The sequence below is a fragment of the Populus alba genome, chromosome 15 (assembly GCF_005239225.2).
Source record: "Populus alba chromosome 15, ASM523922v2, whole genome shotgun sequence".
Lineage (NCBI taxonomy): Eukaryota > Viridiplantae > Streptophyta > Magnoliopsida > Malpighiales > Salicaceae > Populus > Populus alba.
Window position 1 is genome coordinate 4,838,848 of NC_133298.1, and position 26,760 is coordinate 4,865,607.

The following is a 26,760-nucleotide window of genomic DNA, read 5'->3' on the forward strand; positions in this document are numbered from 1 at the left end:
TCAAAAAAATAAAAAGAAATACAAAAAAAAAAAAAGCTATGGTTTTATTAATATGCATAATCACAATAATCTAAAAAAATAAGTTGAACTTAAATACAAAAGGATTGTATGTAGGATAAACTAAAAAGAAAATAAAAATATTATTCTACTCTTATCGCATCCGACATCGCGGCGGTCCTAAAAAAAATCATTGAAAAGAACACATTTTAGAATCTTGTTCTTTGATATAGAAAAGTCTTGTTTAAGGAGTTGTCACCTTGTATTATGATCATTAGAAACCCTAACTAGTCAACAGAGATTTTATGATACAAGATTGATTATGTAAAAGAGAAGATATTATCACCCTTTAAATATCATGTCTGAGGCAGGCTGCATTTCTGGTTATTGTCTTAAATTGCTAAAAATTTGTTAGTTTATGCTATGATGGTTTGATTGTAATATTCCTGACTCTGACGTCAGTGAATATTCAATTAGGGATACTTTCAACTCTAGCGTTGGTAAATACTAAATATTACATAGAAAAAAAAAACAAAATGTATGATATTCTTTATCTAGCCTGTAAATGAAGTCGTTGATAGTCATGCTCTTGCAGGACTCTTTATTGATCTGGAAAACGAGATCATGGGCAGGAGACATTGTCTGATTTTGGTGTCATTTCTTCTTATTGAATCGGTCTTCAGGGTGAGGACATGATGAATAATGTGCATTAAAAACGACATCGTTTTCACCCGAAATGACTATTTTGATTTTGGCCTCTGAATTTCTTACATTTAACAATTGGATCTTTGATTTCACTAATTAAACAATTTCAAGTTCAATTAAGTCGCCAAACTTCCAATTCTTTTAATTTTTGACCAAATTGACTCCCAAATTATAATTCAATCCTCTAACTTCAAATTTGTGTTGTCTTAACCCAATTCTCAAATATTTGTTATTCATTCATTTTTTATCTTATTATTTATTTAATTTTAAATTCAAAAATTAGGTTATGACAACCCTTGATAAATAAAACAAAATAACCTTATATTTCTTAGTATCTCCCCTCAAACTTACGATGTAGCAGCTACAAGCATCAAAAGTTTGCTTACTAGAAAACAAAAGTAAGAAATAAAATGTGACTTAGTAAAGAAATCTGCAATATACAAAGAATAATAAACAAAAGGCAAAGTAATGGTGTTATGCTTGAGATGATGGTGAGTAAGACGAGAATCGATCTTAATATGCTTAGTTCAATCATGAAAAAATGAGTTGTAAGCAATCTAAATAAAACTCTGGTTTGTCATAATACATGGGAGTGAGATGAGAAAATGAAACTCTTATATCTACAACTAACTAACATAACTAAACAATCTCTTTGATAATAGATGTCATAGCACGATATTTTGTTTTGGTTAAAGATTGAGAAATAATAAATTGTTTCTTGCTCTTTCAAGAAATAAGAGAATTACCTAAAAGATACAAAAACCAATAAAAGACTTGCAATATGTGGAATCACTATCATAATCAGTATCAGAGTATACATGCAGATACAAGAAAGAGGTAGATGAAAGTAAAAAACTCTAAGAGACTGTACCTAAAAGATATTGCAAAATACAAAGAACAGTTGCCCAATGGTAGTAGAAGAAGCAAGAAATTGACTAACAATATGAACAACATATACATTATCTAAACGAGTAATAGTGAGATATACCAAGCTCACAATAATAGTGCGGTATAAAGTAAAATCTCAGATGGAGCTTGAGGGACTATAGAAGAAAAGAGAGCTTCAGATGTAGTTGAGAGTAAAGTGTTGGTACCTATAGAATGATTAATACGAACTAGTCAAACATGAGAAAAGGTATATGAAGTATGAGGAACCAAAGTTGATAAACTATTAGAATCCTCATAAAAAAATACTATATGAATAAGATCAGATCTAGTCAAGCTATGAGTAGTGGATGGAATAAAAAGAAAATGTATGTGATTGAGAAAGACATTATGATGAGACAATAAAGTTTCTGAGTTATTGGATCAAAACAATGATACCCTTTTCTACCTTCATCCTAACCAGGAAAGACACAAATAACAGATCGATAGGAAAATTTATTGTGTTTTACAAGAGGACAAAACAAAACAAATACAACCAAAAACTCCAAAGAATGAATAGTTAAAGGCATACCTATATAACTTTTTAAAATGAGAAAAAATATGAAATATGAGAAGATGAAATTGTATTAATCAAACATGTAATAATAAAGATAACTTCTTCCCAAAACACATTAGGAGCAGATTTAGAGAACAAGAAAGAATAAGCAGTTTCAACAATATGCCTATGTTTTCTTTTAGCAAAGCTATTTTGCTCAAAAGTATATATACATGAAGTTTAGTGAATGGTTCCATCTTAGGCAAACAACTCACGAAATTTATTAGAGGCATGATCCTCACCCAAATCACACATAAAACATTTGATAACAACATAATATTAAGTTTTGATAAAAGTTCAAAAGGTTGTACATATCTCAAAAAATTCAGATTGATGTTTCATTAAACAAACCTAACAATAACAAATATGATCATGAATAAAAGAAACATAATATTGAGACCTTTTTTTATGGCAATAGGAAAAGGTCCTTATATATCATAATGAATAAAATCAAATCGAGAAGAAGGAATATAAATACTGTAATTAAAAGGTAAAGTGAAAAATTTTGCTAGTTTACAACCACTACAATAAAAAATATCACAAGTTTGCAAATTTTCTAAAACTCATGTGGATTACAAAAATCTCAAATAAGAAGACAAAACATGACTTAAACAAGAATACCATAAAAAAAACTAAAAGAATGACTCAAACAAAAAAAGAACAAATCAACACTAGTAGCAGCAGCAGTAGTCACTGACACTTTTAACTCATCTATAATATATAGTTTTTTCTTCCTAAAGTCTATCACAATAAGCTTTTGAGACTGCAAATCTTATACACGACAAAAAAGAGAGGAAAAAATGATAAAATAATCACTAAAATCACATAACTGATCAATAAAAGTAATATTCAATGTGAGTTCTAAAATAAAATAAATATTAGGGAAAGACAAGTGAGGTGTGACAATAACACCAACATTTTCTAAAAGCATAAAGTGTCATCAGCAGTCATAATAGGAATAGAAAGTGAAAAGGACACAAAAGCAAAAGATGAAGAATATAAAGACATATGATGTGAAGTATCAGAATCCAAGAACCATTCAGAATGTGACATACTTGAAGAACTATGAAGCAACTAACTTATAGAAGAAAAAACAGACATAACTTGTGGTTGTAAAGAGAAAAACTTTTGAAATTGCTCAGCCGAAGTGCTAGGATTAGTGAAAAGACCTGATAAAACTATTGTTGCAGTATTGTGGTGTGATAGTTTATAGCCTTAAGGTGGTCTATGAGCATTAGATTGTGACTGGTTTCCAAACTTGATTATGTTATCTCAACTTAGGACACTAAGCTTTTCAATGACTGATTAGTACTTAAAAGTGCATTTTTATTAAGGTTTTATATCATCATTTTGCACTTGAAGTATCAATAATTCCTTAACTAAAGCATGTTTTATAATAACATACCTAATAATATAAGATACCTTTAATTTATGGTAATTGTTCATCTTAAATGCAGGCCTATCACATAAATAAAAGGATTGATTGATGAGTTTAAGTATTAAAATTGAAAGGACAAAGAGAGGGCTAAACTTAGAAAAGAGATGTTGGTGCAGTCCAAACTAGAATTCTGTTCGGTAATTAGGTCATACCTCGAGTTCTAGATGTCCAAATGACCTCAATTTTTTGGACAGATTCAGTAAGACATAGGCTTACAACTTTCATGTGGAGTCCAAGATTTAAAAAGGCCATTTTCAATTCCAAATTATAGCAACAATGAAGAAGTCCGAATTTATTCTGCAGCCCAGACACTGTTCAGTGTTTAGCCCATAGCTCGAGTTTTAGAAGTCCAAATGACCTTAATTTTTTTTCCTGGAAAGATAAGACAATTTCCTATAACTTTCATGGTACAAGTGGTTCCATTTCTGATGATAGCAATGACGTTTTATTCAGTCAAGAAGATAAAGATTTTCATCAATTCAAGAGTTGGCCACCCATTCAACAATTAGTCATCAAATCAATAGTTCCAAATTTTGGCCTATAAAAAGAGGCATTTGTCATGCATTTAGGCATCTTGGTTGTTCAGATCAGGATCATGCTCTTTATTTCTTTCTTTATATTTTTTGTAATTCTTAAGTTTTGCTTTCAATAATATCTTGTTTATGCTTTTCATTTCATTTCCTTTACTTAGTTAACTTGTATCTTATTTATGTTCTTATTTTATTTATTTATGTTTCTCTTCTTCATTATGTTTAGCTAAGTTTATTATATCAAGGTGAAAATGTTATACTAATGGTGTAAGAATAAGTATAGTGCAAACTCAACATGGACCTCAATGTTTAATATTAACATGTCTTATCTTTTTATCTTACTAATTCTTAATACCTTACTTGTTAAATGGTTAATCTAGATTTGTGTTGTATAATACTTGGTACAACAAATGCTTAGCACTCTCATAGCTCAACCGTATGATATAACATATACATGTGTTATGAGAGGAACTTGATTTGTTGTTAACATAAGTTAGCATCATGAATTCCTGACAATATTTAAAAGTTTGGTGTTACTTAAATAAGATAATTAATATGATCATTTTAACAATTTATAATTAGCTATTAATGACAAATCATTCGATTGGAACCATCTTTTTATGTGGTTTCCAGTTGAATAATAAGAGTTTATACTATACTTGTTTGAAATACCATTAGTGAATCATCTAACCTTGACATTTGTTTTTATCATTGTTTAATCCTTACATTAATCTTCCATCTCAAAGTTCTCATTAACTTCTTGTTCTTATTATTCTTTATTATTGTTGTTGTTGTTGTCGTCTATAATTTATACAATTAACCTCCCTGTGGTTCGACCCCGGTCTTGCCGGGTTATTTATTACTTCGACACTCCTGCACTTGGGAGAAGACATCAATCTTTTGGTTGAAGGCAACCCCTGTGTAAGGCTTATTCCAATTATTAGAGAATGACTTTAAATGTACTGTTAGCATAAAAGGATTAGAAGTGGAAAGAATTTTATTTTCAAAATAAAATTAATGATGTATTTTTTCAGCCAATAACTTATTGACAACTGAGTTAATAGAAGGCAGCGGAGAATGGTGCAAAATTGAGCATTTAAATCCTTTAAAATTACTGTGAAATGCTATTAAAAATTGTATCAATCATTGATGCTCTCTACGAGCAATATAGGCACCACATTGTTAATTCAAGAAATAATCTTTGCATTGTTTGCTTCCCAGACCTCTATCAAAGCAACATAACCCTTATAGTATTTCTAAGTATCACAAAAGTTCCACTAACATATCATCGCATCTTTTTACGCTTAAGAAAATTTCTCATCGCATAACTCCAGTATGAATAATTCTTTTCATTCATCCTCACACTTATAAACTGAAGTGAATCATCTCTTTCAATAACTATAATCAATAAACAAAGAAAACATAAACGCAAAAGAAAGGAAAAACAAAATACCAGATTGTTGAAACTGAACAAATATCTTCTCAAAATGAATTTTTGAAAGCTATGTTTGAGATTAAGTCCCATTCTATAAAACCATGCTCTGATACCATGTTAAACAATATAAAGAAATAAAGAAGAATAAGAATAAAAGAGGAGGTTAGAGTTTCATTGATACTGCATAATCATAATAATCTAAAGGAATATATTTAACCTAAATACAAAAAATATTATATATAGGTAAACTATAATGAAAATAAAAATATTATTCTACATTTAAAAAAAAAATAAAATAATCCTATATTTTTTAATAGTAAACACTTCCCACGTGGTTGCTCTGACCTGTCTTCCTTCTAGAGTGACAATTGCATTTATATTTACGTGTGTGGCCACTGCATCATCAAGCTACCTCCTCCATTCGAATTATTATATTATATTATATATATTGAGCAACATCGGAATCCCTTTCCATTAACTACTGAAAAAGCATGGGATTGGTAAATGTAACACTACAATCATAGTTTTGAAACCCGACCTGGTCATCGACCTGAGTAAGTGATCGGGTCACGTGTTAGATGGGTTGACCCGGGTTAACCCGGGTCAACCAAAAAAAAACAGCTTTTGTGTTCTTGATGCACGACAGCTTACTACACACAAAATTTGTTGTTAAAAGGAAAAATTACAATATATATATATCATCCACTACCTCTCAAAATGGATGAAGATTCCTTCCCACCCCATTAACATTAGACAGAAACTCCACTAAATCCGACCTGCAAGGCAAATAGGAGCAGCGTTTATCACCTTGTTTACTCCTTATGTAATAATGTTCTTGAAATTGAAATAAACCTCCTCCAACTCCTTTCACTTCCTTTCTTTTCTCTGTGCCTAATCTCTGATGATGGAGGCCACTCTTCTTGTTATTAGGCATCAAGAACACAAAAGTATCCTTACCATCACTATTACTCCGATGAATAAAATCTTTGAACTTCCTTCTCTTTGAATTAGACCCTGTAGAGCTGCTCTTCTTGCAGCTCCCTGGAGACCCCTCCTCCTTCTTTGGCGTCCACACATGGTAAGTTCCAGGCTCTAGGCTGTCAATATCATCAGCTTCCGATGAAGAACACAAAAAGGTTTCACGATCCTCGTAGAAGAGCTTCCTAAGAGGTAATCTATTTGATGAACACAAATTAACTTCCTTTCTTATATTTTTTTCAAAATTACTGGACGTCTTGAGTCTCTTGACTATTGATTGCAAAGAAACAACAACGATCAATAGTCCAGACGTCCTCAACTTCTCTGCTTCTTAGCTGGGTTTTAAAGAGTTGAGTTAATTAGGTTTGCAAATTGCAATTGTTTCCAATATTGCTTCGTTCTTTTTCTGTTCTTCACTCTTAACTCTTTAGCGTTTTGGACTTTTAAAAGGCCAAAACGACGTCGTTTAATGATTGTCAATATAAAAAAAAATTGACCGGGTTTCACCCGGGTGGACCGGTCCCGAGTTGACCCTCCGGGTTGACTGGGTTTCGCCAAGCCAATTTTCAAGCGGGTTTTTGCCTCCACCCGAACCAGTCCCAGACCCAGGTCGGTCGGGTCCCGGGTCGGTCCGGGTTTTAAAACTCTGACTGCAATTCAATGCCATCTAACCACTCCAGTCTCCAGGTACGCATTGAGTAGTTAATTAGTGGTCCGAAGCCCACGGGAACTCGACACAAGCTTTCATTCCATGCCGCGAGGCAATGTTTTGCCAACAGAATACATGATTAGAAATCACAAATCTATAGAATATTTATTATTAAGAGCATAAGCACTCCTCTCATACACTAGCTAGTACTTAATTACTTTGACAACACTGACACAAATTAACCAGCTTCAAGGTCTCCACTCCAAACAACAGCTTCAGGCAACAGCAGAGAGGTTTTGATCGGTTCTTGGACAACACTAACAACGTTATTGGGGCAGGCTAATCTGTAATTAAAATGTCTAATTACGATTAATGTTATCCGACTACTAGCAAAACCTCTTGCATCCATCCATTACTATCATTTCATTCAATTAACCTCCAAAACAAACTCCTTATCCTTCTCCAGCCTCTCCATGGCTCCCGCTTCCAAGCTAATCTCCACATCAATGCTCCTTCCACCACTCTTACCTGGGTACAAGTACACCATCCCGTCGAACTTGTTATTGATTCCACTCCTCACTGTCTCTGGCTTTCCCCACCCAAAATCCACCTCATAAACTGGAAACCTCGGTGAGCTTCCAACAGCTACACAGTTAACACCAGCATCTTTGAACTGATATACCTTCGGTGCACTCTCAAACTGTTTGTTCCGTTCTTCAATGGCTTTAGCATCATGCGTTTCAATGGCTTTTTGTATCATGGAGGCTCCAAATTCAGGTGGGTTCATCGACAGCAACCCGGCAGCAGTCACCGTGAATATGGCCTGAATAAGGTTGCCAAAGTAACTTTCCGGCATGGGGGGGTCGACCCTTTTGCGGCAGTCAGCAAAGAAAGTGAAAACTGTGTAGTCTTCAGGTTTGAGTTGACGTGCCTGGGTCACATGGCGCCAAATGTGGACAGCAAGTGATTGAAAAGTGGAGAAGGGTTTAGAGCCGCCAGATGGTATGTTTGAGTTGATTTCTGACTTGATCTTGTCAATTCCTGATTCAGAGAATTTGAAGACTCGCTCTCTGAGTGGCTGGTAAACAGGCTTGGCATCATCAGTGGACGATCCATTTTGATCTGGTGGAGAGAGTTGGAACTTTACTTTAGTGTTTCGCACCTTGGTGCGGTCCAGGAAGGGTAGGAGAGAGATTGAAGGCAACCCACTGCAGATCTGGGCCCATGAACTCATAAAGTGCCACGTGGAGGTCCCATCGATGATGGCATGGTTGAAGGCCAATCCCATTGCTAGCCCATCTTTTAGCTTGGTTAGCTGCAAGCAATTAGCCCCACCACAGAATGAATTTATATATGGTCCAGATCATCCAGGGAAAAAAAAAAAAAAAAGCTAAATATCAGTCGTCCTGCATAGGAAGATGTATACAGGGCTGTGCTGGGAAGTTATTGAACATTAATTATGGAACGGGACCTTCATTGAAGCCGATGTTAAAGCCAGTGAGAACCATTGCAATTTACTTCATCCCTTCCACTCTCAGGCCTCAGCAATGTAATACCATCCTCCCTAGTTATTTTATTTTTCAGCAGAGTATTTATAATTCTTCCTCCGTAGTTTGCAGAAAAAGATAACATGTTGGAACTTGTTTAGAGGGAAAAAAGAGAGGCATGTTTGCATAACCAAGGGTACGTTAATTAGTAGCAGAAATGAATTAAAGCCATCTATCTACGCACTAGCATGCGTGATTTTGATAAAATGGCTAGCTATATGCATGCATGTATAAGAAAAAGCTAGGAAATGCTACCTGCACTGACAACAATGGTCTGTGGTGGCCCTCAGAGTTCAAGATCCCGTTGGAAGGTATGAGCTCCTTCAAGGTGGAGGTGCCCTCCTCAACAGTTAGATCCTCCACACCGATCCACTCAGCTTTGGCCTCCAACACCTCCACTCCCTCCATATCGTCATCATATTCTACCCTGAACACCCAGTCTTCATCCTTTGCTAGCTTCCCTGCCAGCTGATAGAAATCTTCCAGGACAACTCCTAGCCCATCTTTCAACTTCCCTACCCTATCCTCATACTCATCTCCCTTGTAAACCATCAGCTTTTGGTTGTACTGAAATGCTATGTATGGAAGATCAAAAGTGACCAACTGACATTCTCTTCTTCCCAGTTTCTTGTTGGGCTTCACACGGCATTTGCCAGTTATTTTCACCCTCATGATCTCCTCCTCCTCCTTTTCAGGGGCCATTGCTGACTGTTGAAGGTATCCTGGGATGTAATAATTAAAGCTGAGAAAGAAGCTGTGCTTTTACTTTAAGACCTACACAAGACTTGATATTTGTGGTGATGGAAAGCTAAGGAGGGAATGGAGGGATACTTATAGAAGAGATGGGCTTTAGGTGTATAGTCGTTGGGATTGCATTTATGGGGTTCATGGAAACAGTTGTGACCCTTTAATATTTCTGATCCAGACCGTTGGGTTAGATCAAGACTTGATGATGAGATTATTAAAAGGTTCTCTCTCTTTTGCACATATTAATTCCCTGTTGTAAGTTTTTCAATGTCAACGTAAATCAGTTCAAGATTTGTGTTCTCGCCTGCTTGTACATCCACCAAATTAACCATGGTGTTGCTAGAACTTGGACCCTGTGCATGCTTCAAGTGTTTGCACCATGCATGGATCTTAATGCTTAATTTCCATAGTTTGGAACAAATGGGCAGTCCAATTTCAATTTATTAGGCGGGACCCTACAAGGTGTTGATCAAAGCAGCCAGCAGAACCCCTTCTTTGGTCAACAACTGATAAGTGACAACAAAAAGAAAAGAAATTGTTGTTTTCCCATCACATGGTCTTCGGTCAATTTCAGTTTATAGAGGCGATTATAGTTTTTTCATGTATTATTAGAGCCTCCCAAGATCTTATAAACAAATATATTTAGAAGAGTTCACCTACCAAGGAGGTGGAAGAAAATACTTACAATAATGTTACCTTTCGGTGTGTACAAACCGCCATAAAGATATATAAAAAATAATTATTTAGGATACTTCAAGGTAGTTCAAAAGTTTTTTTAATAAAAAATATATAAAAATAATTAATTAACATTTTTGTTTAGGATACTTCAAGGTTGTTAAAATATAATTTTTTATAAAAAAAAATTGAAAAACTTTATAAAAACATATAGGGAGTAAGGGTAGTTTTAATGTTTTCTTATAAAAACATATTATAAAAATAATAATTAACATTTATCTTTGTAATATTTCATGGGTAGTTTTAATGTTTTCTACCAAGGAGGTGGAAGAAAAATACTTACAATAATGTTGCCTTTTGGTGTGTACAAACCGCTATAAAGATATATAAAAAATAATTATTTAGGATACTTCAAGGTAGTTCAAAAGTTTTTTTAATAAAAAATATATAAAAATAATTAATTAACATTTTTGTTTAGGATACTTCAAGGTTGTTAAAATATAATTTTTTATAAAAAAAAATTGAAAAACTTTATAAAAACATATAGGGAGTAAGGGTAGTTTTAATGTTTTCTTATAAAAACATATTATAAAAATAATAATTAACATTTATCTTTGTAATATTTCATGGGTAGTTTTAATGTTTTCTTATGGAAAAAATAAAAAATATTAATTATCATTTATGTTTGTGATGCTTTAAAGGTATTTTAAATATTTTTTTTTATATAAAAAATAGAAAACATTTATAAAAAAATTACTTGGGATACTTTAAGGGTAATTTTAAAATTTTTTTATAGAAGAAATAAAAAATAATAATTAATATTTCTGTTAGAAATACTTAAAGGATAGTTCAAATATTTTTTTTATAAATCATTATTAAAAAAATTAATTAGCATTTTTGTTTATGATAATTCAATAGAAGTTTTAAATTTTTTTATATAAAAACTTTGAAAAAAAAATTCTTTTGAATACTTTAAGTGTAGTTTTAATATATTTTTATAGAAAAAAAAATTAAAAACACTTCAAAGCTTTTGAGTCTAACTTGAACCCCAAACCCAATGCTATCCGGTCTGACTTGGCCTCCAGACCTAATAACCTAATGCTATTAGGTTCTGGCTTGACTACTAGACTCAAAGCTACAATTGAATTTGACTCGGCAGCCAGACTCAATGATATAGAATCTAAAATTGCTATGAGATCCAATGTTATTGGGTGTAGCTTGATTATCAGACCCAAAACAATTAAAATACTCTTTTTACTTTTTATATTTTTTTGACAATTAAAAAAAAATATTTATTGATTTATCATGGAATGCGGATTAATATACTAGCATCAAGAAGTTGATGTGCCAAAGCATTTAACTTTTTATATATATATATATATATATATATATATATATATATATATATATATATATATTAAATTGACTAGCACACCCTTATTTTTTCTAAAAACAACACAGATACTATGAATAATTAATTTGTATGTATTTGTTAGGGAATGAGTTTCAACACTTTATAATTGAATCCATCTCATCACAAATGGCATTAAGTCTCGACCCCTAATTCTATGTATCAAAACAAAAGGAAGGAATGCATATATGATAATATTAAAAATTAAATATACTATATATATACAAATTCAGCACTTCATATCTCAAGGATAAAACAGTAAATTTACCCAGTCGTCCAATGATAATCTAAACACAATAATAATCGCACATCAGTAAGAAATTTCGTTTTCAATGAAATACTAATTTTCAGCAATTAATTAAATCTCAACTAAACATGTCAGAATCCACATAAAAAGCACTCCTTGAATTAATGTCATGGAACGAGATCTTGTCCGGCGAAGAACCTGTTTGGCATTGAAGTTGAACTTGTTTTTTAAAAAAAATTAATTTTTTTTTTAAATTAAGTACGATTTATACTTTTTGAATCGTTTTGATGTGCTGATATCAAAAATGATTTTTAAAAAATAAAAAAACATCATTGACATGCTTTTCGGCACGAAAAGCTATTTAAAAAACAACCGTTACCACACTTCAAAACACCCTTGAAAAGGACAAAGAACTTGTGGGGGCGTGTTATGGTAGATTACTCTCAATCATTATCAGAATTGAAAGTAAATTACAGCTCAAACAGTTGATTGGTGGCAGTTATTAATTTGGTGGATGCCAAAAACCAACAGTATTGTCGGCGACGAGATTAATTATTCGAGGCTGCGTATAATCAAACAGTACTCCTCTAAGAAGGGAGTTGTTGTTCTCTTTCGAAATCATCAACCTATATATATAATTGCCTAGGCACTTACGGATGATCATGTATATATCTAGCAGTATTCCTCTAAGAAGGGAGTTTTTGTTCTCTTTCGAAATTTAAAAAAAAAAACACCATGAATCATGTATATAGGTAGCTAGGATGGAATATAATATAGAGTTGGGGAGAAAAGTGGTGGTGAAAAATTAAGACATATATATAGCATAGTATTTTTGAATTTTGATAGAATGTCGGGAGCCGGTCGAGGTGGATTATTGACCTGGATCCAGAATCTCTTTCAGTACAAGGTTTCTAGCTCTATTGATGGTCAAAAAACACAGATACAAATGCTCCTCAAGATCATCAACTTGGTTGCTGAAGCTGCAACATTCATTAATCTTGCTGAATTGCCTCACCACCAGTTCACCATTAATGCCATGCAACCAATTGCCCTCGTCGTTTCCTCTCCCAACCAAGTACTTTACCGTTGAATGCATGTGCTCCATCTCATCCTTTACTCGATTCACAAGCCTGCTAATGGTCTCCAAGTCCCTACTCAGTGTATAAGTCCCTTTTGCAGCTGCATCCAGCTGTGCTGCAACCCTGGCCAGCCTCCTTGTCGAAGAGCCTGGCCCCAGTGATGTTGCTGTTATGAGACCTGGAGCGGCAACTAGCAATGCTAGAGCGTGGGTCGCTATGATTATTGTTAGTGAAGCTGTCAAGGCCACAAGAAATACAGCTGAGCTATGTTTTAGTTTGTTTTTTAGATTTAGCTTCGCTTTAGCCTTGTCACGCTTTGACTCTAGCTGCTTGAGCAATTTGAAGCAATCGGCTTGCATGACTTGGACCCGGCTTGGTGTTGAGCCAGACCGGTCAAATGGGTTCCGAGCGTTGACGAATTCCGTAATTCTTGCTAAAATCTCTGGGTTAGGCAACTGGGTTTTGGGTATTTGATCAAGGGTGGCTTTAAGAGATCGGTATTTGACCCGTATATGGTCCATGTCTTTCAATAGCAAGCCACATAGGAGAGAAGCATTCGCTGTTTGAGTGAAGTATTTGGATAGGAGAGAGTGGGTTGAGGGTCGGGTGTGGATCAAGGAAAGGGTCCGAATAACCGTGGGCTGATCCGGATCCAAGAGGTTTTCGACGAAGAGTCGATAGGATGGTAGCCGAGCTGCGCTGGTGGTGGACTCAGCTGCCAGAACAGTACACGTGGTGGGATCTCTATTGGATACTGCTTGAAGACGTGCCCAGAAGAGATTGTATGATTCTGTCCTGAAGGCATTGGCATATTCTTCACGAACGTCAATCTCCATCGGAAGTTTGGGGCTGTTCGCACCCAGCCTTGTATCTGCACTCACAAAATCAACCACGGAAAGAAAGATCATCACCTCTTTCTAGTGAAAATCTGTTTTAATTGAACATGGATTGATCCAGGTAATCAATTACCCAGGCAGGAACTTGGATTAATCCTACGGTTCGAGAAACATGATCCTTGTAGTGTTTACAAGTTAGCCCGAGCCATTCTAGGTTGGATTTATATGTAAATATGGATAAATGTAAGCTCTCCTCCATCAGCCTTCCTTCTTACCAGGAAATAAGAAGGCAGTGAAGTGGCGATGGCTTTCAAACGACACGCCGTTTCCGTCTAGGAATTTCAAACGACATGTCACCCCCAGTTCCCAAGTTGGAGTTTTTCCATCAGAGACCATTCTATTTCTATAGATAGCGGGTAACATGGCATTTACTACTTACAAGTAGGGGGAGGGCTGTGTGTATTGAATTACAAGGGAAAGAGGGCATCCATACCAGAGCATGAAATAATTTCTTTGATGCGTGCGCCAATTCTTTTCTTCATTTCAGTTCGTCAAATGCTAATTTCAAGACTGCGAATCTCTTACCTTCCAAAGAAAAAAAAAGAAGAAAGAAAAGTTTATGTCCGTTAATCAATGTCATCGAATAATAAAGGATAAAAAAAAAAAAAAAAGGAATGAAATGGCTAGAATGAATGAAAGCACATACCAGCTTAATTATTTGGGGAGCCTTGCTTACAGATTTTGAGCCTCCAAATTTCTCATGGGTGTCGGGAGGGATTAGATCATGGAAAACCGAACATTTTATTTATAGAGAGAGAGAGAGAGAGAGAGAGAGAGAGATAGCCCAGGTGCAGCTGTTGCTTAGGGTGTACATGCTGTTTTTCCAAAATTTGAAGAAAAAAGTTTTTCATTTAAAATTATAGTTTTAGTGGTTTTAAATTATTTTGATGTTAAGAATAAATTTTAAAAAATAAAAAGATTATTTTAATTTATTTCTAAATAAAAAAAACACTTTTGAAAATAATGCTTAACAATAAAAACTCTTATTTCTGGTCCTAAATAAAAGAAAAAGAAATACATAATCAGCTAGCAATGGCAATTCATTTCAACCTTGTAGTACGTGCATTTGAAGGCAAGTCTGACGCCTGTTTAAGGACATGCTTCAAAGGAAATAAAGACATTTCTTGAAGTCATGTGAGATAAGATTTGGTCGGCGTACATGGGTACAGTGTGTGCGCATTATATTTTTTTTTATTTTTTATTTTAATTAACGTGGATACCCGGATTAGTTTGCACGCAACTCGACTAAAAACTCTTATTTCTTGTGTGCATTATTCATCCTGGCTAGGCATGGTTAGGGTTGCTTTCCTGTTTCCCGGAGGCCGAAGCTTTTTTTAGTATGGACTTGGGACGGTGAAGTTTTAAACTAATTGCTCTGTCCATGCCTGTGTGATTTTGGGCATGGACTCTAATCTCGACCAACCCGATTGATGAATATTACTTATAACTTCTATCCTAGGTTAAATTTATATTCCTTCTTCGTAAAGTTTAAGTTTTTGTTCGTAGAGTTGAACAATTAAGGCTATAAAAATTCACTTCCAAGAACACCCTACTCGATATCACTCAAGGCATTGGGTTGGATGACATTTTTTACTATTTGTTTTACCCTCAATTTTGTTGAAGGACTAAATTAAAAAAGCTTTTGTAAAAGAGCTAATGATGCAATAAAACACATAAAAACTGAAATTAATAAAACAAAACATAAAACAACACATGTGTATTTTCTTTGGAAAAGAAAAGAAAAGAAGAAAGAAATAACTACCAACAACAAACTGTCTATTATCCGTTGCGACATACCACATCAAAAGAAAAAAAACAAGATAACACTTTCAAGAACATAACAAAAAGGTGGGTTTGGCCGTCAGATAGGGTTTCATATATCACTTAAAAAGTTAGGACGCTGCTTATTTGCTAGCACATAACAAATACGCACCAATAATTTTTTTGAATAAAAAAATATTTTTCAAACCTAAGAAAATACCAACATGCCTTTCATGAGCTTGTATATTACAAAAAAATGCCTTTAAATGTATGCTTTGTTTTTTTTTTCTTTTTTGTCTTTTTCAATGGTTAAAATGTATTTTTATTGTATTCTAAGAAGGAAAAAACAAAAAAGCTTTTGGTCAACAACAATAACCTTTTGACCTTAGAGGTATATAGGTAATTATATATTTAAAAGTCATTGAAAAGACAAAATAATTCCTACTCAACGGTTCTAAATTTTATTAAATTTGAGGATAAATATGTTATTTAAATGTGCAAAAGTTATGGAAAAGATTAATATACCACCAAACAATCTTTTAATAACCAATAAATCATTGTAAAAAATCAAATTACCCCCACAATCAAGGTTTATATTTTTTCTATCTAAAAATAAAATGATAATTTTGCTATAGCAATTCATAGTAAACCATGTATAAACCCGCACCCTATATATTTTATGTTAATTTAAACTCAACTAATGGACAGCCAACAAGTGGGAAAATGAAGAGTATTACAATTTTTTTTGAAAATTCCCATAATGTCGGGGACCAATTTACAAATTGACTAAAGTAAGGGTCGATCGAAAGCAATCACAGTGATCGACAGCAGTTGTGGTTGGGCTTATCATCATGGCCTGTTACTAGTGGGCTTTGATAATTCCAAAGTAAGAGCAAACAAAGCCATGTCACCAAGGAAAAACCCTAAACCCTAATATCAGACATTATAAAAGGAGCTCTTCAGTCGAGCTTTTGAAACTCAGTCATCGCCTCCTTCCTCTCTGTTTGCAGCAGAGCCTTTCTTTTCTCCCTTCAACTAATCGCAGCAGCCAGAAGCAGAGATGGCACCCCCTAGAGGTAGAGAAAGTTTTTCACGTTTTCTTGTTTCAGGGCTTATAGGTTGTGTGGCTTGTTTCACGAAATCTGATTTCTTTTATATAGTTGAAGCAGCTCTTGTATTTCATTACATCCCTACAGTATTAAGCTTTATATTAAACTTTTAGCACTAACTCCACTGACATAACTACAAAACATTATTTACTTCCAAGCAGCTCTTGTTTTGCTCCCCCCCCCTGATCTGGGTTGTTATTAATGTTTAGAGCATGACTGATTTTTTCTTTTAAAAAAACTATGATCAGGTCGAGGTGGTAGTGGTGGTGGGTTTAGGGGAGGCAGAGGTGATGGAGGAGGAAGAGGTAGAGGCAGAGGTTTTTCAGGTGGAAGAGGAGGAAGTGGTGGAAGGGGCAGTGCAATGAGAGGCGGTGGAAGAGGCCGCGGTGGTGGTGGAAGAGGACGAGGTGGTGGAGGAATGAGAGGTGGGAGCAAGGTTGTGGTTGAGCCCCATAGACATGAAGGAGTGTTCATTGCAAAGGGTAAAGAAGATGCTCTTGTTACTAAGAATATGGTTCCTGGTGAAACTGTATACAATGAGAAGAAAGTCTCTGTTCAGGTGTATATTACTTTTCTTCAATTTATTCCATTGTTGTCTCCATTCATGAAATTAAATGTTTTTTGAAACCTGAACAATGTTGTTTTTCTGTTGCATGAAGTTTCTCTTTTATTGTTGGTGAATTTGATGCTGTTATTTATATTGTTTTTTTTTAAACTAAATCATACATCTCTTTTCAGAATGAAGATGGAACTAAAGTGGAGTACAGGGTTTGGAACCCCTTCCGATCAAAATTGGCTGCTGCCATTCTTGGTGGTGTTGATGATGTCTGGATTGTAAGTTTTATTCATGAGCTCATCTATTAATATTGTTCTATGAGGTGGTAGATTTTGTTTTATGCAACCTGGTTGTTGATTGTTTTCTTGTTGGTTGTACCAAGAAACCTGGCGCTAAAGTTCTTTACCTAGGAGCTGCTTCTGGTACTACTGTTTCTCACGTGTCTGATATTGTTGGCCCTGTAAGTATCATTCATCTATAAATTATAGTTTCCTGCTTCGTCTGCTGATAAGGATGTTGCTTAAAAAGTGTTTTTTGATTTGTAGACTGGAGTGGTATATGCGGTAGAATTTTCTCACAGAAGTGGGAGAGACTTGGTTAACATGGCAAAGAAACGGACCAATGTTATTCCCATAATTGAAGATGCCAGACATCCTGCCAAGTACCGTATGCTAGTTGGAATGGTGGATGTGATCTTTTCTGATGTTGCTCAGCCTGATCAGGTTTGCTCCTTCCTATTTCTGTTCTGAGTGTACGCATGTATAGTTTATAGCCCCGCAGCGGAACAACTAGCCTTATTTTAAAAAAAAAGGCTGGAAATTTTTTTTTGTACCTTTCGAATGATTTATTACTGTTTAATTTGTTTTTGAATGAACATGGTTTTTGTCTTTTGTTTTTTCTTCCAAGTACTAACACCAACTCCTGAAAATAATATATTTGACCTATTTTTGCGATGATTAACTTTAGTTGCTCTTGTTTTTTCACCCAGGTAACTGGCTTCATTTTTTTGAAAGAAATTGAACTTTTTTATTTTATTTATACATTTTAGTTTATTTCTTATGATACTTCGTTGTTGCTTGAAATGAAGCATATAAGCTCATGCATATGATGAATTAACTCGGATTCCCCTTCAAGACATATTGGGTGATGTAAAATCGAGTTTCTGATGCGTATTTTGCAACATCAAGCTACTTTCTCCCATATTAGTGACACCAAACCATTTTGAGACATTTGTTATCTTCTTTTTTATCAGTTTTTTTTTTGTTTATACTTTTTAAGATCTGGCATATGATGAGGTACTCGGATTCCCCTACAAGACAATATGGGTGATGTAAAACCGAGCTTCCGATGCTTGGTATCAATCAATTTATTCTCTTTACAGTATTTTTGTTTGTTCGGGTGGTGTTAATCTTAGCGATTTTGATTTAAATTCAACTTTTTGTTAGTCTGCAGTTTTTACTTTTTACAGCTAGCATTGTTGAAAAACTCTTATGATTTATACATTTGGGATTCAGTTAAAGACTTTTTGCAAGCATGTTTGCAACTATCAATTTTTTACCATTTGTCTTGGTCAATCGGGTTGACTGAATAATCAATCGGTTTTCAGCTTTCAATTAAATATCTATACCCTTGTGTCAATCTTATGATTATCTGTCCGTGGTTGTAAAATGTGTCAAGCCCCTTTTCATGCATTTTCAGCTCCTTCCTTGATGAGAACGATAGAAAATATTAGAAGCAGTGGGCGATGCTGCATGGTCCACTGTAAAATAAATGTGTTCATTATTTTGACTCTTTTTAACCGAGGTATGCAAGTTAATGCAAGTTACTTCTGCAGGCAAGGATTTTAGCACTCAATGCTTCCTATTTTCTGAAAACTGGTGGTCATTTTGTCATTTCAATAAAGGTTAGCCTTCTATTTGACTACTACCAATTTCACTCAAAGCAATGGCTCCTTCCCGTTCTTGTATTTGATGTAATTATTTTGTGGCCAGGCAAATTGCATCGACTCCACTGTTCCTGCAGAGGCTGTGTTCGAAAGTGAAGTGAAGAAGATGGTGCAGGAGCAGTTGAAACCTAGTGAGCAAGTCACCCTTGAGCCATTTGAGCGAGACCATGCTTGTGTGGTAGGGGGCTACCGTATGCCAAAGAAACAGAAAATTGCTGCTTAGGGAGCTGGGCTGTTGTTGTTTCACATTGCTTTTCGGGAATTAGAGGTCATAAAGCAATGTGAATTTCTTGACTCTTTTTTTATGCACTTCGCTTTATTTATGTTTGTTTAGATTTGAACTTGAATTGGATGGTAGAGTAATGGAATGAGTTTTGGCATCTCTCTTTATCCGAGCCTGAGCGCCGTCGTGTGGCCACACTTTTGAGATTAAAAAATGTACTCAGTTTTCATCCTTAAATCTACAAATAGAACGAGGGGTTAAGTTTAATAAAACCTTTCCCTTCTCAAAGATGATTTATTCTTCTTATCATGCATGAGCTCTGGGCTTTAAACTGTGCGGTATGGTTCACAATCCCAGGTTATGCCAAGCTTGTTTCGTCAGAGCAGAACATCTCCCATTCCCTTTTCATTTCAACTATTCCCTTGTCTAAAAAGTAAACATCCGACACCCCTCCCAATCACGGCAATGAACAAGGTTAATATTTCTTGCCATCCTGTCCCGTCAACATCCCAGAAAGTCTTTTTAAACTCTTGTAGCTGTAGCCATACGGGCACACCGCAACCTTGTAACTTGCTATATACATGTTTAAAAGGCTACTAACTACGGCGCTCTATATTACTCAATTCATGACATGTTGTCTCTAAAGCTAAAGGTGATTTGTTTGGAGACAATAAGGGTTGCATTGAATAATTACTGATGGCTCTGCAACTACTACTTAACACAGTACGTTGTGCTCTTAATGTTCATCTCAGCTTCTTTTTTTCTTATTTAATTACTCATGTAATTGACTGCTTTCATTTTCATTGAATGATTCAAGGAGGAAAACAACAATTAGAAAAGCCAACGATTGAAGTATAAATTTCGTCCCCTAGCACAGAGCATTGCATACAGCAGCACTGCTGCTGACACAACAACAGAAAATCAGCTCGTGCATGGTGGAACTAGCTAGACATTAACATTGAAAATGCAAATCGAGTAATTCTTCCCGTTCAGTGATGTCTAATTTAAATTGATTAAGACAACAAATGTACCAATTAAAGATGAAATTATTAAGACGAGACGAAAATAGAATGATCAAGGCTCTCTTGTCTATCGTCCGTCCAAAACTTAAATTGATTTCCCACGTCGTCAATCCTCATTGTACCACCGCAGGAAGACTCCATGAGGCCATCAAACGAGAGGGAGCAACCTTCGTTGTTGTTTTTCCTTCTTAGGAGTAATTAATCTCCTTCTTCTGATCAGCGTCGATATCCTGGCCGCCGCCGCCGCCCCACCTCTTCATGCGTTCTGCTGTTTGTGCAACCTGCATTGTATTTCAATTAATTCCTTGGACTATCTTTCACCGCCTAGCTTGCTATTTATTTATGGAAAAAAAAACTTACCTCCTTATTCCAGTTGGTTTTGTAAAGTATAATCAAAAGAAGCAAGGTCTGCAGAGCGGTTCCACCCAGCATGCCACCCCATACTCCCTGGATGATATAGCATACAAAATTATATACAATTGATGATCTTAACAGTAATTGAATATTTAGCTTAATTAATATTATACTGATCAGTTAAGAATGTTTGGAAGATGGAATTGGTGGAACCCCATATATATATATATATAACAAAAATATTACGACTGAATACATTATTATATTTCACTGTACCATTTTACCATACACATTTCCTATTCATTTAAATATTGTAGTTATCATTTTATTCTCCCCAAATAAATCATTGGCTTGGGTGCTGGGAGTATTTTTGTCTCTTCGTAAAAGTCATTGGTCATTACTAGATTCGTTAGGAGCAGAATTGTTTTTTAATTTTTGAAACATAATATAATGATTCAATTAGCAAAATTTTTAAAATTGGTATCTATGGATTTTTTTCATCTCTTTATTATGGATGAGGACAACTAAATCTTTTAATAAATATAAAATATTATTTAAATGAAAAGCTAGCTAACACGTGCAACGTAAATACCAGCGTGTGAGAGGCGTTTACAGTATTTTGACGATGAAAAATTCCCATCCAAAATTTATGCTATCCATTTAAAATTTTAAAGTCGTCCTTTTAGTTATTGATATTTCAATTTTGATATTATTTTTTTTATTTCTAATTTTTTCTTTAGGTCTTTTTGTTAATTTTACCATTTAATCCCAAATTGTTATGAATTGTTTTCTTTCAATTTGACCCTCATAATTTTGATTTTTTTTTTTGTCGATTCTATAGTTAAATTAATTTTCTTTTCAATTTCACCATTCAATTAAAAAATTATATACAGTTGTCCTCAAATTTATTTTTTATTTCAATTTTATCCTCATTCTTTTAATTACTATTTTTTTGGGTCTTTTTGTATAATTAAATTTTATTTTTTTCAATTTAATCTTTTAACATCTAATTGGTTTGAGAATGGGCTTTATTATTTTCTAGATATGATGATTCTAGCCTAATGATCCGAGTCACGAGTTTGAAAAGTTAACGGGTTTTCACATTTTTTTTTTACTTATTTTCTTTTTTAATTTTATCAAATGACATTTTTTTTGAAATGAGCTTTGTGCTTTTCTTTTTTTATCAAGTTATTATGATCTTGGGTTGTAGGTTTAGTAAAATAACCCTAGTTAGCTAGCCTCTTATTACCTAGGTTATGAGTTTATTATTCTGCTCGGATTGAATTGGGCTCTTTTATTTATTTATTCATGTTTTTTTATCCAATTTCATTATTCTTTATTTAGTTAACTAAGAATTGAGCTGCATTTATGTTTTTTTCTTTACATTGCCGTGATTTGTTTTTGAATTTTATAAATTTACTATTATTATCTAATTAAAATAAAATCAATTTATTTAATCTAATTAATTCTATAACCCACCCGAGTTGTAAATTTGTTTTCTTTAAAATAGATTTGCATTGCCCAAACATAATTTTTCTTAAAAAAAAAAAGAATGAATGGGCCTTGCCTTAGTGGCGGGCAGGCACATATCGAGAATATACATATATTGTAGTGTTTGACATTGCATTTTAAGAGTATTTTTAAAAAAATTTGAATATTTATTTATTTATTTATTTTAATTTAAATTAATATATTTTTGATGTTTTTAGATTATTTTGACATATTGATATTAAAAATAATTTTTTAAAAATAAAACAATATTATTTTAATATATTTTAAAATAAAAAAAAACACTTTGAAACAAATTAGCTTTGAAACACAACAGCTCTAAACACTCTAATAAAAGACGTACCTCGACTCCCAAATTAGCTTTATATCCGAGCAGGAAACCAAGTGGGAGGCCAAAAACATAATAACAACCAATGTTGATATAGGCCACTAATGCTTGCCATCCCCCACCGATAGCAACACCTGCGCGCATGCGTGTGTCATGGTGATGATGCATGATTAAATTGATGATTGATTGATTAAAAGGGGAGCGATATATATATATAGGTACGTGCTTGTAAACCGACCTGATACCACTGGCTGGACGCTGTTAAGAACCATGGTGATGGCTAGAATGAAGGCTAGCTTGGAGGTAGCTACTTGCATCACTTTGCTGCTTGTGAAGATGTAGGCAAAATAGTCTTTCGCTATCAGCACAACTGCCATGCAAACCAGTCCTATCACAAGAGATTGGAATACTGTGACATAGACCGCGTATTTTGCAGCCCTTGGATGCCCTAATCCAAGCTCATTCGAGACACGGACGCTGGATTGTTTAATCATTGAATTCAAACATGATCCACGTCATATATACATACATATCAAGGAAATCAATCAACCAGTCAATTCAGTAATTATACTTCTTACCTTATAGCAGCGTTTATTCCAAGGAACAACATTAGCTCCAACCCATTGATATTCAAGCTGATCAAATACGTATAATTAATTAAAAGAAGAAGAAGCAATTGGTTATCAAAGTAGTTAAAATCAAGCTAATTTATTTCAAACGGATTCATGTCAACACTATCGCAGTGATGAGGCTGACCAGATGGTAAGGGAACCAACAGCAATGACTGCGTTGTCGAGATGTCCCGTGAGGATAACAATACTCATCATATACCAAACCTCCAGGCAAAGCATCACAGCTGAGGCAATGGAGAGGGTAACAAAGGACCAAATATCCTTAAACGCCGACCAACTAAATCCACGCCATCCTTCCTTACACCAACCCATCACGTACACAGCTTGGGCCAAAGCAATTAGCCATCCGGTGAGGTCAAAAGCGATTGCTGCACCAGTGATACCCCAGCCAAACTCATAGATGAAGAGATACAGCCACAAAGCGTGTAGAATGAGAGCCACAACGGCAATCCAGGTAATTACACCAACCTTGCGTTGGGCTTGAAGGAACTTTTGGGTCGGGAAATAGATAGCCCATGAGAACAAGTTAGGTATGGCTAGGAGAGTGAATTTTCCAGCAAGTTCAGCAAGAGCAGCTTCTTGGCCAAGGACTTTCAGGAGGGGAGCGGCGAAAATGAAAATGGGCAAGAGGATGACACAGGTGACGAGTAAGATGATGCATGATCTTTGCAAGTAAACACCAAGCATATGAACTTGACCAGCACCAAAAGCTTGACCACAGAGGGTCTCGAGTGCGCTCCCCATCCCAAGAAGGAAGCCGAAACAGAAGGTGATGATGACAGAGAGGGAAACGGAAACGGCAGAGAGCTCCAAGTTTCCGAGATGGCCAACGAAGATAGAGGTTAAGATGTTGGTACCACTCTGGCAGACTAGACTGAGGGCAATAGGGCCAGCAATCCTCCATAACTTGACAGTCTCTTTCCAAAAGACGGTCTTGATAAAGTCTTTGAACGTCTGGAAACCTGCAGGCAAGTAGTCTTCCTCTGGCACTACAGGTAGTGATAAGGATGACGATGATTCATTGTTAAGCAGTAGTGGGGTGGTCTCCATGTATAATTAAGAAGGAAAGGTCAATGGAGAAGTAAATGAAATTAATAATTTTGTTTGTTGATATAGTAGTGCTACTTAAGAATATGAAGGAGGAGGGACGCATGCATATCAAGTAGAGTGGACTGTTAGATAGAATAGACTGTATGCTGTCTGTGAGTTTTTGAGTGTTATCTTCTAGTGATTTATTAAATTAATATTTCTTTTATTCTTTCTTTAATCGGAACGCATCGAGAAAAGTCAAAGACACTAAAAACCTTAGATTTTTTACGAACAGCATTAATTTAGCTAAGAGACACACAGCTATGGAGGATACATCCACCGGCAGAGATGAGTGATGATAGGCTGGGCAGCAAGCAGAGCATGCTGACGTAATAATTAATTCGAGGGACGCATGTACTTACGTGTTTTATTGATGCCTACTCTTCTGAGAATGAAATGGGAACTACTGGCCGTATCAGTCTTTGGCCAAGGCAGTGAACGACCAGTCAAACCAGCTGGACAACTGTTTACTTTTCAAAAAAGTAACGTGGCCGAACGTGGAAAAGATGCGCGGGCCATGGACGACTCGGCTCTTGTCGTATCCAACATTTCTTTCCACTCTACATGGATTATTTCCAATTAATTACTGTAATTAATCACGGCTTTTATCGTACCTGCCAACTGATCAACTCAACAGTCAACACACCGCACAATTCCCGCTACTGTTTACTGATACATTCTTTAGCTAATTATTTGGAGACATTTAATATTGTTTTATTTTTATAAAATATATTTATTACTAATAAGAGCTTTTTATGAATATAATATTTAATTAATAAATATAGAATAGAGATAAAGTTCATTAAATAAGAATGCTTTGCAAATAAAATTATAAAATTGTTATAATTATGAAATTCTTATTATATCAAAGTAGTGTTCTTAATCAATATTTTATTAAGATTAAACCTTAATTAAAGCTGTCGAAACTGATAAATATTATATTTATTCTTTTTATGAAAGAAAGCAGATGCTCTCACAAACTGATGTGTAAGGGATACCAGTAATTAATATGCAGGTGTTTGTCATATGATATGTACATTGAATTGACTTGTTAAAAAAATTTATATGAAGATATCATCTATGTTTTTGGAAAGGCTCTAATGATAGTTATGAAAGTGATTCTTAGATTTAAGATCATTAAATTATCTTATATATAAAGTGTTATGCTTTGATCCCGGTCAAACGTTGTCTTGATCAAGGGTAACAAACAAGCAAAATTATATGAAGATATTTAAGTAATCAAGATATGATTTACAATGCTAGGTGAATTAGTAAAAATATTGTCTCTGTCCTCAAATAATATTGATTGTGAAATCCTTAATTAATATGGAATGAAATTTGAAAAGAATTTCAAAATCTTATTCAAATAATTAATGATTATAATATTGAGAATTAACATAATTTGACAAATCATACATACTTCATATTATAATGTCTGAATTAAAATACTTTTAATGAAATGATAATAATTATATTGAGAAACTAGTCATTGAAATGTCAAGTCATATCACTTATGAATGTTCTAATATTTAGAGGATTATGACAGATTGCTAGACATTGTACTTCATCTTTAAATATAAATCAATCAATTATTTAATTGATAATAAATTAAGTTATTTAATCTTATTTTATTTAGAATTATGATTTATATCTGGGTCAACTTATTAGAGAACCTAATGGATCACATTTATAAGAATCATTTGTTAGAAATTAAAATGAAATGATTAATTAAGCATGATTTGATTGTAAATAAATTATAGAAATTGATGGTTATAATATAATTAATACAAAGGATTACAATTCTAGACCTAGAAACAATCAAGTGAGGACTTGATTAAATAAATCTTTAAAATTAACCTAAAATAATATATATGATATTATTTAAGAGACAAAATGATATTTTGCCATTTATAGGGTTTTTTTTTTAGGTTTCCCTATGAATAAAATACTATGCTTCTTATTTCCTAAGAAAATAGTGAGAAAAGTACAACACATAAATATTTTACCTATTTAACCGTTCGTGAAGGTCAAAAAAGCCCTAGGCAACATGTCTTAATTTTATTAATCTTAGGGATAGAATAATATTTTTACTATATAAATAATCATCAAAAGACTACCATACCCTTACTAAAAAGTTTAATACCAATGAACTTATGAAAGATATTGAAATACCCCTACAACCAAGGCTTTAATTTTTTCAACAAAAAGACAAAATAATAATTTAATTTTATATGAAAAGACAGCATTAGTCCCATCCCAAATCTTCATAGCTTCAAAAATCTATTGTCCAAGTTTGCAGTGGAATGTGTCTTGGTACACAACACACTTATACAGGGTTGCTAGCCTCACGAAGCTTGGGTTTGGCACAAACATAGTTGCCAGACCCGTACTTGGGTCTGTCACAAAACATGGTTGCTA

General features: G+C 34.2%; 4 protein-coding genes and 2 non-coding genes across 7 annotated transcripts; 3 read left to right on the forward strand and 3 right to left on the reverse strand.

Annotated features, from left to right (window-relative positions):
• Positions 1–7,262: 7,262 nt before the first annotated feature.
• On the reverse strand, positions 7,263–9,579 carry LOC118056286 (BAHD acyltransferase DCR-like). The gene is made up of 2 exons (XM_035068461.2): positions 9,015–9,579; positions 7,263–8,527 (listed from the first exon to the last, which is right to left on the reverse strand). The coding sequence occupies exons 1-2, from the start codon at positions 9,459–9,461 to the stop codon at positions 7,640–7,642; spliced, it is 1,335 nt and encodes a 444-aa protein (XP_034924352.1). The 5' UTR covers positions 9,462–9,579; the 3' UTR covers positions 7,263–7,639.
• A 3,055-nt stretch (positions 9,580–12,634) lies between these two features.
• Positions 12,635–14,590, reverse strand: LOC118056289 (UPF0496 protein At3g49070). Of its 2 annotated transcripts, none has more exons than XM_035068462.2 (3): positions 14,461–14,590; positions 14,248–14,339; positions 12,635–13,789 (listed from the first exon to the last, which is right to left on the reverse strand). In XM_035068462.2, exons 2-3 carry the CDS (start codon positions 14,294–14,296, stop codon positions 12,711–12,713), a joined length of 1,128 nt encoding a protein of 375 aa, XP_034924353.1. In that variant the 5' UTR covers positions 14,297–14,339; positions 14,461–14,590; the 3' UTR covers positions 12,635–12,710. The 2 variants fall into 2 exon arrangements, with proteins under 2 accessions (XP_034924353.1, XP_034924354.1); XM_035068463.2 differs by having other exon boundaries at positions 14,491–14,525.
• Positions 14,591–16,492: 1,902 nt separating this feature from the next.
• LOC118056292 (rRNA 2'-O-methyltransferase fibrillarin 1) lies at positions 16,493–19,565 on the forward strand. Its single transcript, XM_035068468.2, has 7 exons — positions 16,493–16,651; positions 16,933–17,243; positions 17,423–17,518; positions 17,623–17,700; positions 17,786–17,962; positions 19,075–19,143; positions 19,232–19,565. Exons 1-7 carry the CDS (start codon positions 16,636–16,638, stop codon positions 19,406–19,408), a joined length of 924 nt encoding a protein of 307 aa, XP_034924359.1. The 5' UTR covers positions 16,493–16,635; the 3' UTR covers positions 19,409–19,565.
• Positions 18,339–18,410, forward strand: LOC118056453 (small nucleolar RNA snoR60). The gene has a single exon (XR_004688807.1). It is a non-coding gene; the product is annotated as a small nucleolar RNA snoR60 (small nucleolar RNA).
• Positions 18,522–18,592, forward strand: LOC118056454 (small nucleolar RNA snoR60). The gene has a single exon (XR_004688808.1). It is a non-coding gene; the product is annotated as a small nucleolar RNA snoR60 (small nucleolar RNA).
• Positions 19,566–20,255: 690 nt separating the features above from the next.
• On the reverse strand, positions 20,256–24,414 carry LOC118056290 (protein DETOXIFICATION 35). The gene is made up of 6 exons (XM_035068465.2): positions 23,378–24,414; positions 23,200–23,256; positions 22,860–23,098; positions 22,637–22,755; positions 20,791–20,877; positions 20,256–20,711 (listed from the first exon to the last, which is right to left on the reverse strand). Exons 1-6 carry the CDS (start codon positions 24,301–24,303, stop codon positions 20,619–20,621), a joined length of 1,521 nt encoding a protein of 506 aa, XP_034924356.1. The 5' UTR covers positions 24,304–24,414; the 3' UTR covers positions 20,256–20,618.
• Positions 24,415–26,760: the final 2,346 nt, after the last annotated feature.